This window comes from Empidonax traillii, unplaced genomic scaffold (assembly GCF_003031625.1).
Source record: "Empidonax traillii isolate 1590-97213 ecotype Southwest subspecies unplaced genomic scaffold, ASM303162v1 scaffold1448:size107159, whole genome shotgun sequence".
Taxonomy (NCBI): domain Eukaryota; kingdom Metazoa; phylum Chordata; class Aves; order Passeriformes; family Tyrannidae; genus Empidonax; species Empidonax traillii.
Window position 1 is genome coordinate 7,961 of NW_020956641.1, and position 12,552 is coordinate 20,512.

Genomic DNA, 12,552 nt, shown 5'->3' on the forward strand with positions numbered 1-12,552 from the left:
ACCAACAAAAAAACCCCAAACCAAACCCAAAGCACTTCACCCAAGATCTGTTCAATCCTCCTACCGCAGTTCAGAGCTCGCCAACTTTTGGGAACGACAGGAGAGAAAAGGAGGGAATGAGGTGGAGAGGAGAGAGAATTAAATTATTCCCAATTTGTACCGATGAAAAGCTTCAAGTAAAAGGAAATCCACTTGTTAAAGATCTTGCTACATGCACACAGTCCCCTCGTCAGCTGAAAGCCACAGTAGTTACAGCATTGGGTATAACAGCAGGTTGATCATTCCTAAAAAAACACTGGCAACGTTCCTTCATCCTCAAGAACTCCCATCCGCCGTTCCCGTCCCGAAGCCCCTTAAAAAGCATTTATGGTTCTGCACTTCTCGTTCCAAACCGGAGGAAAATGGTAAACACATCTTCTCTTGCTGCAGTCCCAAGCCAGCAGATCCTCTTTCCCCAGGGAGCTGGGTGTCATTTCCGAGTCTGGCTCTTCTTTGGCACTGCGGGTCGCTTGGCCTGCCACAAGTGGTTATGGATCGTCAGGGCGTCCACGCTGACGGACATGGTTTTGGCTGGAATCACGTTAAACTGTTTTCTGTCCGAGCTGTACTTATAGAGTTTGTCAATCATCTTCTTGGTGATGCTCTTTGGCCCCGTTCCTGTCAGCTTGTAGATCTCCTCCGTGTCGGGGTAGTAGCAGTAAAGTGCTCGGAACTGGCAGCCGGCGTCGCGGAACAAGATGATGTAGTGGTTGGCGTCACATTTTTCTAGTTCCTGCGTTCCCAAAAAAAAACCAAAAAAAAAATGAGGAAAATTCCCATCTTATGCCCAGCTTCAAGCTTGCACTTAAGAGCTGAATAGCTGTTTTCAGTAACTCTGATTTTCAGGCCTTTTCTAAACCTACAAGGGGAACTGATCGTGTTTTCCACAAGCCCCACAGTCATGGGAAGGGAAGGGAAGGATCCCCCAGCACAGGCATATTTTAAGAAATGGAATTCATGCAACACACCAGTGGGACTACAGAATTAGCATTACAGACACATTTGTTGGTGAGGGCATTAATAATTTACCTCTAATATTGAGTTCTTATGTGGTTCATTCACTTTTCCAGCAAGACAGCAGTGAGATATAGCGTTGTGAATAATAGGCTTGTTGGATTTGCTGCTGGGTTCCTTAAATAATTTTGGACCTAGGGAAGATATAAACAAGTAAAAATTATTTGTCTTGCACTTATCAACATTAACATTTACATTCATAGTGAGAAAAACCCTTCTTTTTTTCCAGAATGACTGACTTTCAGAGATATTAAACTGAACAAAATACACCTGGCAACTTTCTCACAAGTCACAATGTGTCACATCAAACACACCATGGGGTTTTCTGAGCTGGTATTTCTAACAAACAAACAAACAACCAAACAAACCAACAAACAAAAGAGGCACCTGTGTATTCTGCCACTGAAGCGATAGAAGATGCTGTGGAAGCGTTTTCCCAGTCTCTCTCTGTGTTCCTGCTGGGATTTCTGCTCAGAATGGGTAAGGACTCCATTGATTCAACTCTGGGGGGGAGATAAATAAAAAATTTCATGCCAAGATTTTGGGGTTTTGTCCCTCTAATCTCCCATAAATTCAGCAGCTGCTGGCCCTGAGTGGAACAGGCTATTTATTCTCCCATATCCTCCCCAGAACAGTCTGACTCTCCCTGCGAGGTATCAAAGCAAAACTCTGACTCCTCTGGGAGAAAACAGAACAAAACTGCAAGTCTGTACAGAACACTGGGGTTGGCAGCCACATAAACCAGATGAATTCACCCATCCCTCGGTGCCTCTGTGCCAGAGAGCTGCAGCAAACAGCTCTGAGGCCCAAGTGCCCCCACGAGGAGTGAAGTGCAGCCCGGCCGTACCTCTGCGAGGGGGTGCCACCCGAGTGAACACTTTCAGGCTCAGTTGTTGCTGCTGAGGCCAAAGACAGACTGGAACCAGACTGAGCACTGCTCAAATTATCAGCTGCAAAACAGAAGGGAAACTGTCAGGCACGTTCTGTTCCAGCACACCTGCAGATGGAGAGCCAACAACCAAACCCTTACGTGTGGAAGAGCACTTTGTCCCCGAATCGCTGTAAGACTCTTCACGATGGACCGACTTTGGCCTGGGTTTTTTGGGCTTGGATTTGGGCTTTCCAAGCCCTTGCTCCTCCAAAATTTGCTGCTGTTTTTTCCTCAGATACTCCTGCTTGATAAGTTCTCTCCGAGCCTTCTCCTCCTCTTTCCGTATCCGGTCCTCCTCGGCCTTGCGGCTGAAAGGCAAACGCACCAGAACGTTCAACGTGGAACGGTTTCCCTCATCCTAAAGATAAATAAAAACATCCTTTTCCAGGTGTCATTACCGAGCTTCATCTCTTTTCTGTTCCACCTCGGCCTCCAGCTGCTGTTTCCGCAGCCGAGCCTCCTCGGCTTTGCGCTGCTGCTTCAGCAGGAACGCCGCGCGCTTCTTGGCCAACTCGTCCTCTGCCTTCTGCTCATCCTGCAAAATCCAAAGGGATGCAGACTTTTAGGAATGTGTGAAGCTGGATATCACAAGGACTCCCTCAAATCTCCCTGGAATCCTCAGTAAACATCAGCTATTACTTTTGGAAATCTTCACGCGGAGCGTAAAGCAGAATTTTATGTTGTGGTTTCAGTGCTCCCTTAAGTCTGTGAGGAGATAAAAAAGGGGCTCATCTTACTCTGACTTGGTTTTAAGTATGTTAAAAGATCACAAAACCTTCTAGGGCTGCAAAGTACAACGCAGCCAGGATGGACAGCACAGACAGCCAGTGGAATCATAATGACACAACTTCAATCGCTATGGAAAGCCAGAAGTTCAATTCACTGAGATTGAGACAGCTTAGTTCTGACTTTCTTGGAAGAGAAATTAGAAGTATCATCATGTCAGCACATTTGGGGTATTTACAATAATCACCGCTAAGCACAAATTAAGACACTAAATGTTCTGAGAGCAGTTCTGACCTCAGTGGAAGGAGCAGAAACATTATTTGAAGAACATCCAATCCAATGATGTAAAAAAAACGACTGTACTAAAGTCACAATAAGCCTAACAACAACCCTTTCCCCAAGCCAGATTCAGGTGTGAAATCAGAATAATTATTTAAATGTAATACTCATTCATCATGAGCCATTACAGGACAAAACCAAAAGCTGCATTTCTTCCACTGAATATTCTAATTTTTCATTTGCATCTACAGTTGTACGAGTAAACCCTCCTTGATTTTTAGGCTGCTCGAAATCAGAGAAATTTGGGTGCAAATGGCAAAAAAAAATCCCCAGTTCAGCCTCCCAGCTCCCTGACAAGTGTCTCAGCGTGCTCAGCAGGCTTTGACTGGGTACCTGTGTTCTGTCAGAACGTTTTCTTTCAGCTGAACCAGATTCACGGGGTGCTGAGATTTCAAAATGGTAAATTCCTTCCTTGCATTCTGTGCTTCCTTTTTTTTTTTTTTTTCAAGTATTTACAACACATTTTCTGTCTCTCAGACAGAAAAAAGAACTCAAGGAAAGAGAAGAAAATCAAAATAGTGGTTCCCAGTAAAGCGAAAAAGCACCAGGATTTCATACATTAAGTCAAACCCTTCTTTTTTCCACAAGCAATTATTTTCCAGTGCAGCTTTTTGATATCCAAATACTGCGAGCAGTGTGTGCTGTGTTCCACCAGAATGAAGAACAACAGCCCTCGTGCTGGGTGAGGAGCAGCAACCAAAGAGAGAGAGAGAGAGAGAGAGAGGTAATAAATTTACCTTGAAGAAAAAGCCCACACCAGACTTCTGATCACCTTCACTGATCAGATCCGTGGAGCTATCCTGGTTTTCAAGCTCTCCTTCCTCTGGAGCTTTCAAGTCAGACAAGTCCACCTCAATGAGGTTGGCTTTGCTTCTCAGCGGCTCCTCCACCGGGACGTTCTCTTTGCCTGAGCCATCAGAAGAATTCAGCCCCGTGTCCTTGAAGCTGCTGTTCACCTCCTGGCTCATTTCAGACAGAATGTTGGCATCTTTGGAGGTGGAGAGGACAAGTGCCCTTTGATTGCTCTCGTCGTGGAGTCTGTAGGTATCAAAGAAACACTTCTCCTGAGAGCCACTTCCGAGGTCGGGACTCCCTTCCAAGCCCATTTCCGTGGGTGTCTTTGCCAAGCTGTTGGGTGGGAATGGTCTCAAATGGGGTAGGTTTTCTAGGCTTGGGGTTGGGGTTTTAACTCGTGTTGAGTTTTGCTGTCTGTCTTTAGGGACTTTGAGATCAGCCGGTCTTCCTGACCGAGGAGTCCTCCCTTGGCCAAACCGGGGTGGCTTCCGCAGGCTGTTCATTCCGGTTGGAGACAGGGGCTCCACAAAATGAATCGAAGGCTTTACCTTTTGGTCCTGAGAGTTACTTCTGGCTCCTGGGGATGGCACTGTTGGAGATTTCATAAGCAGCTCCTGTTGCTGGGAAATCTTTAGGATGGCCTGCTGAAGGGTGCTGATTGTTTCGTTCAGTTTTTCAATAGAAAGGTCACATTCATTTATGTCCACCTCAGTCACGTTGTCTTCTAGGAGGGCGACGGAAATGATTTTACTCTTTTCCAGATCATGTATAGCAGCAGAGTCTTTTGCTTTGTGTTGCTCAGCAAAAGCCAGGCTTTCCTGCATTTTGACTTTCGCCACTTCTTGGGAATCACCGAGCATTTCTTCTCTCTCCTCCTCCTTCCCAAGAAACTCCTCGGGTTTGGAACCCAAAGAAACTTCGTCCAAGTCCTCCCCGTTGTGCCGAGCGTACTCTTTCGCAAAGTGTTCTGGTTTAAGGGGCTGTGGGCCATCGGGAGATTTCCCTTTCTTAACAACATGCAGGAAAGCTGCCTTGCCCAGCTTTAGCCTCTGCCTTGCTGACAAGGCTTCCATCTTCTTTTTCTGAGCTTCTATGGCGCGGCGTTTCTCTTCCAGCTGCATGTGGAGCTGCACCAGCTCCGAAGCCAAAAGGTTGACGTTATCTTTGTTCTGCCTGCTGGGGCTCTGCTCTCGTTTCTGTTTCCACGTGGTCAGTGGTGCTGGGCAGCTCTCTGACCCATCTGGGGTGGTCTTCTGGGAGCTGCTCGTGCTCGACTTGGTCTCGTAGCTGTTGAGCCTCTGCAGTTTCCGCTCAGCGAAGCTGGTCATGCGGACGCTGCCGCTGGCCATGGACACGCTGCTCACCTGGGAGATGGTGCTCAGGCAGGGGCTGGAGCGCCCACTGGCATCATCCTTGTCCTCGTGCTCTTTCACCTTCATGTCCTCCTGCAGCTTTGCAGATTCCTCCTCCCCGATGTACTTGGTGACTATGGGATGGTCATCCATGACCGCCAAATCCTGCTCGGCGTCTTCCATGTCCAAGAGATCCGACTCCGAGTCCTGTCTCACCATGGTCCAGGTTGTGTCCTGAACGTGCAAATTGAGCCCTTTCACATAACTTACATTGACTTTGCTCGTTACCTCATCATCAGCTTTAGCAGCATGAAGAAAGAATCCTCCAGTGGATACCTCCTGAGAGGAAGGATCTAAACTGCTACTGGCCAAAGGTCTGGAAGCTTCTAAACCCGCTTCCCCCAGGGCCACTGGATCTGCAGAAGTGGGATCTGCAGCTGGAGTGTAATCAGAGCTAGAAATGGGAGTAAAAGTCCTGTTGAGGTCATGCTCGCCGTGACTGCTCGGCGCTTTCTTGCGGCCCAAAGGCAAGTGTCCTTCATTCAACCTCTTGGTTACAAAACTCCTCTGCTTCCCCTCCCCACACTCCTCCTCCTTGTTGATGATCTGTTTTTCCTTGGCTGGTTTCAGAACTGCAGGCATTAAGGGCTCCAGGTAAAAGCTCTCTGGTTTGCCGTCCGAGGTGTCGCTGTTTGTTTTTGGGGACCAGGCTGATGTCACTATGCTGGGCACCCTGGCTGGTGCATTCTGCACCTCCAGGTCACCCCGGCTTGGCCTTTCCTCAGACCTGATAATTGCAATGAGCTCTTCATCCTCATCCTCCATCTCCACGTTGTTCAGCAAGCTCTTCCCGTTGGCTTTCGCCGCTGGAGGGTGGGGCTGGTTTTTGGGGGTTACATTGACGATGTTTGAAGCCAGACTGTCCTTGCTGATGGATCTGGCCAGGCTGATGCTGTCACCAGACCCGGGGTCCACATCAGTGCTGGCAGAATGATGAAGAGCAAACGGTGTTGGCTGAGACAGAGGCCTAGAAAAGATAAGAACAGTCCACTGACACTCAAGCCCAACAAGTCACAATTTGTTGAATTAAAGACCACGATTCGGACAGCTACAATTTTTGCTTTATTTTAACAGTGCGTCCTGTGTGAAGCGACCAGCAACACCAAGCAGCAGCTTCAGGTGCCTCCATTTTCAAGAGCACTTCCTGAAAATCACGTCTGACGGATTTCCGACTGCAAATCTAAAATCAGTCAGCTCTGAAAATGCACATTAAAACAAACAAAAAAAACAAAACAAAATTAAGGGACTGTCAGTCCAGTTGTAAGGCAGTGATACCCCAGCACTACAACCAGATTACGTGCTTGAGCAATACTGGAATACCTGAAGGCCTCTCTCACCTGGGTTTCTTCTCTGGCCACGCAAGAACTGCCCCTCGTGGCTGCCCGTCCACACGGGTGAGAGAATTCGAACGATGCCGCTGCCCTGCAATGGTTTTGGGATTGGTAACAGTTTAAAAATGGTCTTTAAACAAGCACTTTCATATTTAATGGCAAACACAGTGACAGAATCGGCTCCTTCCCCAACAGATGGCAGCAGCAAACAGGTTTGCTGCAGCTGCAACCACAGACACAGTCAAAGCCTTAAAAAAATTAAAATCCCGTAAGTTTCTTAAAAAATCTTGACAACCTTTCAATGCAAACAAAGATGATTCACTCAACATTCTCACCACGTGGGTGACTGCAGTTTAATTTGACTTTAAATCACTCATAGAAATGAACTTGTATTTTTATTATTTTACTGATGTCGATGGTCACTGATAGTTGAAACACAAACTCAAGGTGGACTTACCAGGGCTGTCTTCTCCCTGTAAAGATTTTTGTTGCTTTTGCCTCAAAGGGAGCAGTGGATGGGAAGGGCTAAAGGCAGGGCTTCCTCCTTTGCCACTAAAGCCAGAAAAGCAAAAATTCATTACTACAAGATTTGTTTTTCTAGAATGAGAAAAAATATCTAGTTATGAAGTTATAACTGGTAATAGTTACCCTCATCCTCTTTAAAACATCATAAAATATTATGAATTTGAAAGAAGTTACTTAAAGAGAAGAAAAGGTTTTCGTGTGTAACTATACAAAGGTAAACCCATTACCTGACATTAAATAAGTTTCTAAACACATTACATTTAAGATGTTGCTTATGTAAATAGCAAATTAGAGACAAAGGCTGAAATAACTTCTTGGTTGCCACCAAATTTAGGTGAGCTGAAAAATCTTGTCCCTAACTTTCCTGCACATCAGATCATGTTTAAGTTTGTTTTCATGGAATCACAGACTGGTTTGGGTTGGAGGAGATCTTAAAGCTCATCCAGTTCCACCATGGCAGGGACACCTCCCATAGCCCAGGTTGCTCCAACCTGGCCTTGGACATTTCCAGGGATGGAGCAGCCACAGCTTCTCTGGGCAACCTCAGGGCCTCCCCACTCTCCCAGGGGACAATTTTTTCCCAATATCCACTCCAGTTTTAACATTTCCCATTTTTCCCAAAGCAGAAGAGCTTCTGCCATGCTCCTGCAGGGGCTTGTTGGTGTTGGCCAAACAAAGACCAAACACAACAGCACAAAATGTTCCTGTGAATTCCAGAACCGAGACCACTGCAAAGACCGACCCAACTCAAATCCACTCCGTTGGCAGCAAAGTGACAACTGGAGATAAAACAGCAAGAGGACACACTTACAGGTACTCAGGCTCCTCGGGGTGCAGGTAGTACCTGCTGCAGGCCTCAGGGGCTGTCTGGGCCGAGGGCTGCAGCTCTGCAGGGCTGGGACCGGCAGGACTGGCCATGAAACTGCGCTTGGTGGCGTTGGAAATGGGGACAGGGGGGCGGCTGCTCTTCTGCTGCATCACTGCTTTGACTGGGACACATTTACAACATTCATTTACATTATTGACAACTCACACTGGCCTTTAAAACGACAAAACATGACAGGGAGCTTTCAAATTGCAGCGTATTAGAAAGGAAACTTTACAACACAAATCAAAACCTTGAGCATTAAAAATGTGTATTTTCTGGTGACCTTAATGGGAAGAAAGTTTCAAATAAATAACTAATTAGTGGGTTTAGAGGAAAAATTTACCTGTTAGAGAATAAACTATTCAAAAAAATTAGAACTCAGGTGGATGTAAGATTAACTTCCTATTTTTACTGCTTTCAAAGAACCCCATGTTGAATAAACTTTGGGTAGAAAGAAAGATTCAAAGGAATCATCACCAGGCAACAGTTTCACTGCACTGTAAGTATTTTTAAAGTAACAGTTCATTGGTGGTTAAAAACTTACCATCTTTTATCTCCTGAATATCTCTGGGTTGCACAAAGTCTGGTTTGACATTCTCAAACCACCAGAAGAGTTCTGCAATGAACACCATGACGTTAGGCTGGAACAGAGGAGAAGGGAAATTACACCTCACAAGAACAAAAACCCTCCTGAGTTGCCCCTATTTCATTGACAGAGACGCCCTTTGTTGTGTTTCTTACCTTCAGAACCAAAGGAGCATACAGCATGTCCTCCAAGGTGAGGTAAAAGCATTTGTTCAGGTATTCATTTGAGAACTCTCTCAGAAGTTGGATGTTGTAGAGGCTGTCTGCTATTGATGTCACCTCCTTCAAACAGATATCTGGGAAGGGGAGAGGGAGGAGGAAGTCATGGCAGTGCTCCAAGGGGTTAACCTTCCACCCCCACCTCCCAGAGACATCACAAACAGGAGTTTCCCAGGGTGTACACCATCCCTGAGTATTTACTGGCTGCCAGGGATGTTTCTCTGCCTGTTCAATCCCAGAGGGACAAGAAAAGCACAGGTAAACCAGTATCAAGCCTGCGTTAATTTTTGGCTGCACAGAGGATTCTGTCTGTCACAGCAACAGAGAAGGTAAGGAGGCTACAGAGAACACACAGAACGACAAAGTACAGAAGCAATTAAAATCAGACATCTTGATTTGCATATAATAAAAGGTTGCTCCTAGGATTCACAGCGCTGGCTCCTGGAAACACTCAGGAGCTCTGCAAGGTACAACATACCTGGGAATTTACAAACCAACACAAAATGTTGATCTGAAGAAGTGAATGCAAGAAGGACATTGAACTATTTTTTTAAAACTCACATTTACTGGGAAACCCCACATTTTCATGTGAGAGTGACAATTGCTGAAGACTGGGAGAAACTATTTTAAAATCTAGATTTTAAAATGTACTCCTACTGAAAAACCTGAGAACTATCAGCTAACACTAGTGGACATGTGTTCCTTTTTTTTTTACCCTATTAAAAACAAGCTCAGTTATTGGAGCAAAGAAAGCCACCTCACCTAAACCTGTAAAAGAAAGGATTCTTTTGTAGCTCATTATATACAGGGCACGGTCTTCTAAGTACAATAAGTAAAAACACAAGATCAAACACACTGATGCAGATTCTATATGTGATTTGACTCTGACTTGCCATAATCCACTACCTGTCGTGTTGCATTTTTATTTGATAATGTATTTCCATTTAATTTTCCCCCCCCCCCCACTAGAAACCTTTATTACATACCATCCAGTTTCATCTGCTCTGGACAATAATAGTGTATCACAGCTAGAAGAGCAGCACCATCACTACCATCCTTCATCAGATCCTCCAGCAAAGGGAAATAAGGTAATTGCCTACTGGACGGATGGTCCCGTCGGTAACGCACCTGCCGAGAGAAAACAGGGGGTCACGTCACGCTGAAGATGCAAAAAGACAAGAGGAGAAAAAAGGGAAAAAAAAAAAAAAAAGCCCCAAAAGGCATTTTTGTTAAGCTTTGAAACCTCTTTTCAGTGGATCCTTTATAGCATCTGCTCCAGTCAAACCAGCTGACAAGGGTGTGTTTTTCTCTCCATGGAAGCCAATTCTGAGGAATGTGGTGCTGCCTTTTAAGCCTACAGTGGTTTGGGTTGGAAGGGACCTTAAGGTCATCCAGTCCTTCCACTAGACCAGGTTGCTCATCTACATTCAGTCTCCTCACGTCTGGGAGCAATCCATGCTGCTGGATTCCTCGTTTCACTCACACACTGTAATTCATGATAACCAATTGAAGTCAAAATCCTTCCCCACAGATGCATGAGTGCAGCAGATCCAAAGAAAGAGACATGGATAACTACATGAAAACACTTAAAGCTTGGGCAAACCAAACCAAAACACAGCAAAAAGTAATTCAGATGAGCTGGTGATACAATACCCACATCCACAGACAGCAAAGTTGTCTCAGAGAGAATCAGAACATGGCAAGGCAGACGAAAATAAAACCCATTTTCCAAAATGGTCAGAGAGAGGAGCAAGGAGGCCTTGACATGAACAGCAAAACCCTCCAGGATTTACCACAAATCAAAATCAAACTCTTTGGCAAACCAGCCCCAGCCCTGGGGGGATCTGGAGCTCAGCTGCAGAGCAGATCTTGGCGTTGCCTCTTGCAGTTCTTGCAAGAGAAGTCCCAGGGTTGCTAATCCCTGATCACCCACACTGCCCTGCACTGGGGGTTGTGTCTGGCTCAGCAGCAAAGCAACGGGACAGCAGAAGCACAACAACTGCAGGGCCTGGCAGGAGCCCCTGTCAGTGCTGCCAGAACAGCCCCTGGCACTGCAGGGCATCAAGAACACGGAGCAGTGAACCCCCCGTCTCGTCTGATGGGCAGATCCACCAATCACCTATTTACCCATCAGAGGAGAGCTGGATTTTTACCAATGGCATCCTACACTTTTCCAAGCCAACCTGGGAAAGCTCTCTAGACACACACACACACACTCCTAGGTGTCAACTTAGGATGGCACAGGCTGTGAAAAAATCTGTTCAGAGGAACGAAGATCGCTTGGATGGGTCAGAACCAGGTTCACTTCTTTCTTTGGCAGAAATATAAGCACGTTGTGTTAAGTTTCCCAAGGAACTCAAAGCTATCTCTGTGGTTTTTTTTTTCCTGTCCTTTTACCAGGTGCAAATGATCTTTTTTTTTTCCCCAGCCTGGAGCACTCCATAAATATGTAAATGGGATGGGAATCATACTGTACCACACGAGCATATTCCACTGGTTCCAGCATGCAGTGTGATATGGCATGCAGCAGATCAGGCTTACACAGAGAGAAACAGTGAGATACAGGACGGTGGTTATTCAGAAACAGCAAACAAAGCAAAAGGCATCAGCAACATCCATTATGCACTGGAAATGTGGGCCCTCAGTCTGAGAAAATAAGTGTGTGCTAAGGTGAACTGGTTAGGCTTCAAAGGGTCAGCATTTAGCCACTTGGAGTAAGCATATTAAAAATAAAAAAAAAAATACTTCAGAAGTTCTTTTGAAAGTTTAATTCTTCCTATGTTTAAAGTAGATAAAAATATTTCTTTTCTAATAGGCTTAAATAGAATTTAAACCAACTGCAGTCAATGCTGAGAAGTAAAATCTCTAAGAATTCCTTGTTTCTTGTAGCTTTGGTGAAAAAACCCCACAAATTTGTCAAAGAGGGTTTTTATGGACTTAGTGTAATTCCTTGGTTTTTGCTTAACTATTATTCTCTTAATCAGTCAGTCTTCTACACTGAAAACATTGAATTCTTCCTTATATTCTAAGATGAGTTTTGCTGGTTTGTTCCCCTCCTGCCCATGCACACAACTAACGACATCAGTAAAAAAAACCCCAAATCACAAAATAAAAATAAAATACAGAAGTGACAGAATCTGACAACTGCTTACTCTGCAAAATCTGCCAGTAAACCAGTATAATCTAAATTGTATCAGTGAGAAAACCTCTATTCACTCCTTCCTTGGGTTCAAGTTTTTGCTGCAGCCAACATATTTGGTTCAAACAGAGGATCAGGAGGCACCAGTGGGACTGAGCCCTGGGTGGGAAGGCAGAGAGGTCACGGGGACAGGGAGGTGCCCCATCACACCTGCCTGTTCCAAGGGCACTGCTCTCCACAATCAGCAACTGAGACAACAACTCCCACCTTGCCAGGGAGAAAATGAGCAACAGCAACTCCTGCAAGTGCAGGAGAAAGGGCAGCAAAGCTCAGGAAAGCAAAGGAACAAAAGAAAAGCTCTGCATGTTAAAATAAACCCAGAACACTCTGACAGAACAAAGCAGGATTCTATCCCACAAGTACAGTTTGGGTATTTTTTGATAGAGTGGAATTTTTTTAAAGATTGGAATTGATATTCCATTTTCACACTTCAGCCTTAAGAAAAACCAGTATTTTGCTCCAATATGCAAACTGTCTCCCCTCTCATTTGCCAGCTCAGACTCGTTAACTGGGCACACGATCCCAGTAACCATCACACGGGATCCAAACTGGTCTGTCCCATCTCCCCA

General features: G+C 45.4%; 1 protein-coding gene across 4 annotated transcripts in view; it reads right to left on the bottom strand.

Annotated features, from left to right (window-relative positions):
• Positions 1-12,552, bottom strand: part of CAMSAP1 (calmodulin regulated spectrin associated protein 1) — a 36,869-nt gene that overhangs the window by 5,978 nt on the left and 18,339 nt on the right. For all 4 annotated transcript variants that reach the window (XM_027907390.1, XM_027907386.1, XM_027907387.1 and 1 more), the window contains 13 exons: positions 9,771-9,912; positions 8,722-8,861; positions 8,525-8,621; positions 7,924-8,101; positions 7,045-7,139; positions 6,594-6,678; positions 3,787-6,223; positions 2,383-2,519; positions 2,084-2,292; positions 1,901-2,003; positions 1,441-1,556; positions 1,069-1,187; positions 7-772 (listed from right to left, as the gene is read on the bottom strand). In XM_027907390.1, coding sequence (XP_027763191.1) covers positions 470-772; positions 1,069-1,187; positions 1,441-1,556; positions 1,901-2,003; positions 2,084-2,292; positions 2,383-2,519; positions 3,787-6,223; positions 6,594-6,678; positions 7,045-7,139; positions 7,924-8,101; positions 8,525-8,621; positions 8,722-8,861; positions 9,771-9,912 — 4,161 coding nt within the window. In that variant the 3' untranslated portion in view covers positions 7-469. The remainder of the gene's footprint in view (positions 1-6; positions 773-1,068; positions 1,188-1,440; positions 1,557-1,900; positions 2,004-2,083; positions 2,293-2,382; positions 2,520-3,786; positions 6,224-6,593; positions 6,679-7,044; positions 7,140-7,923; positions 8,102-8,524; positions 8,622-8,721; positions 8,862-9,770; positions 9,913-12,552) is intronic.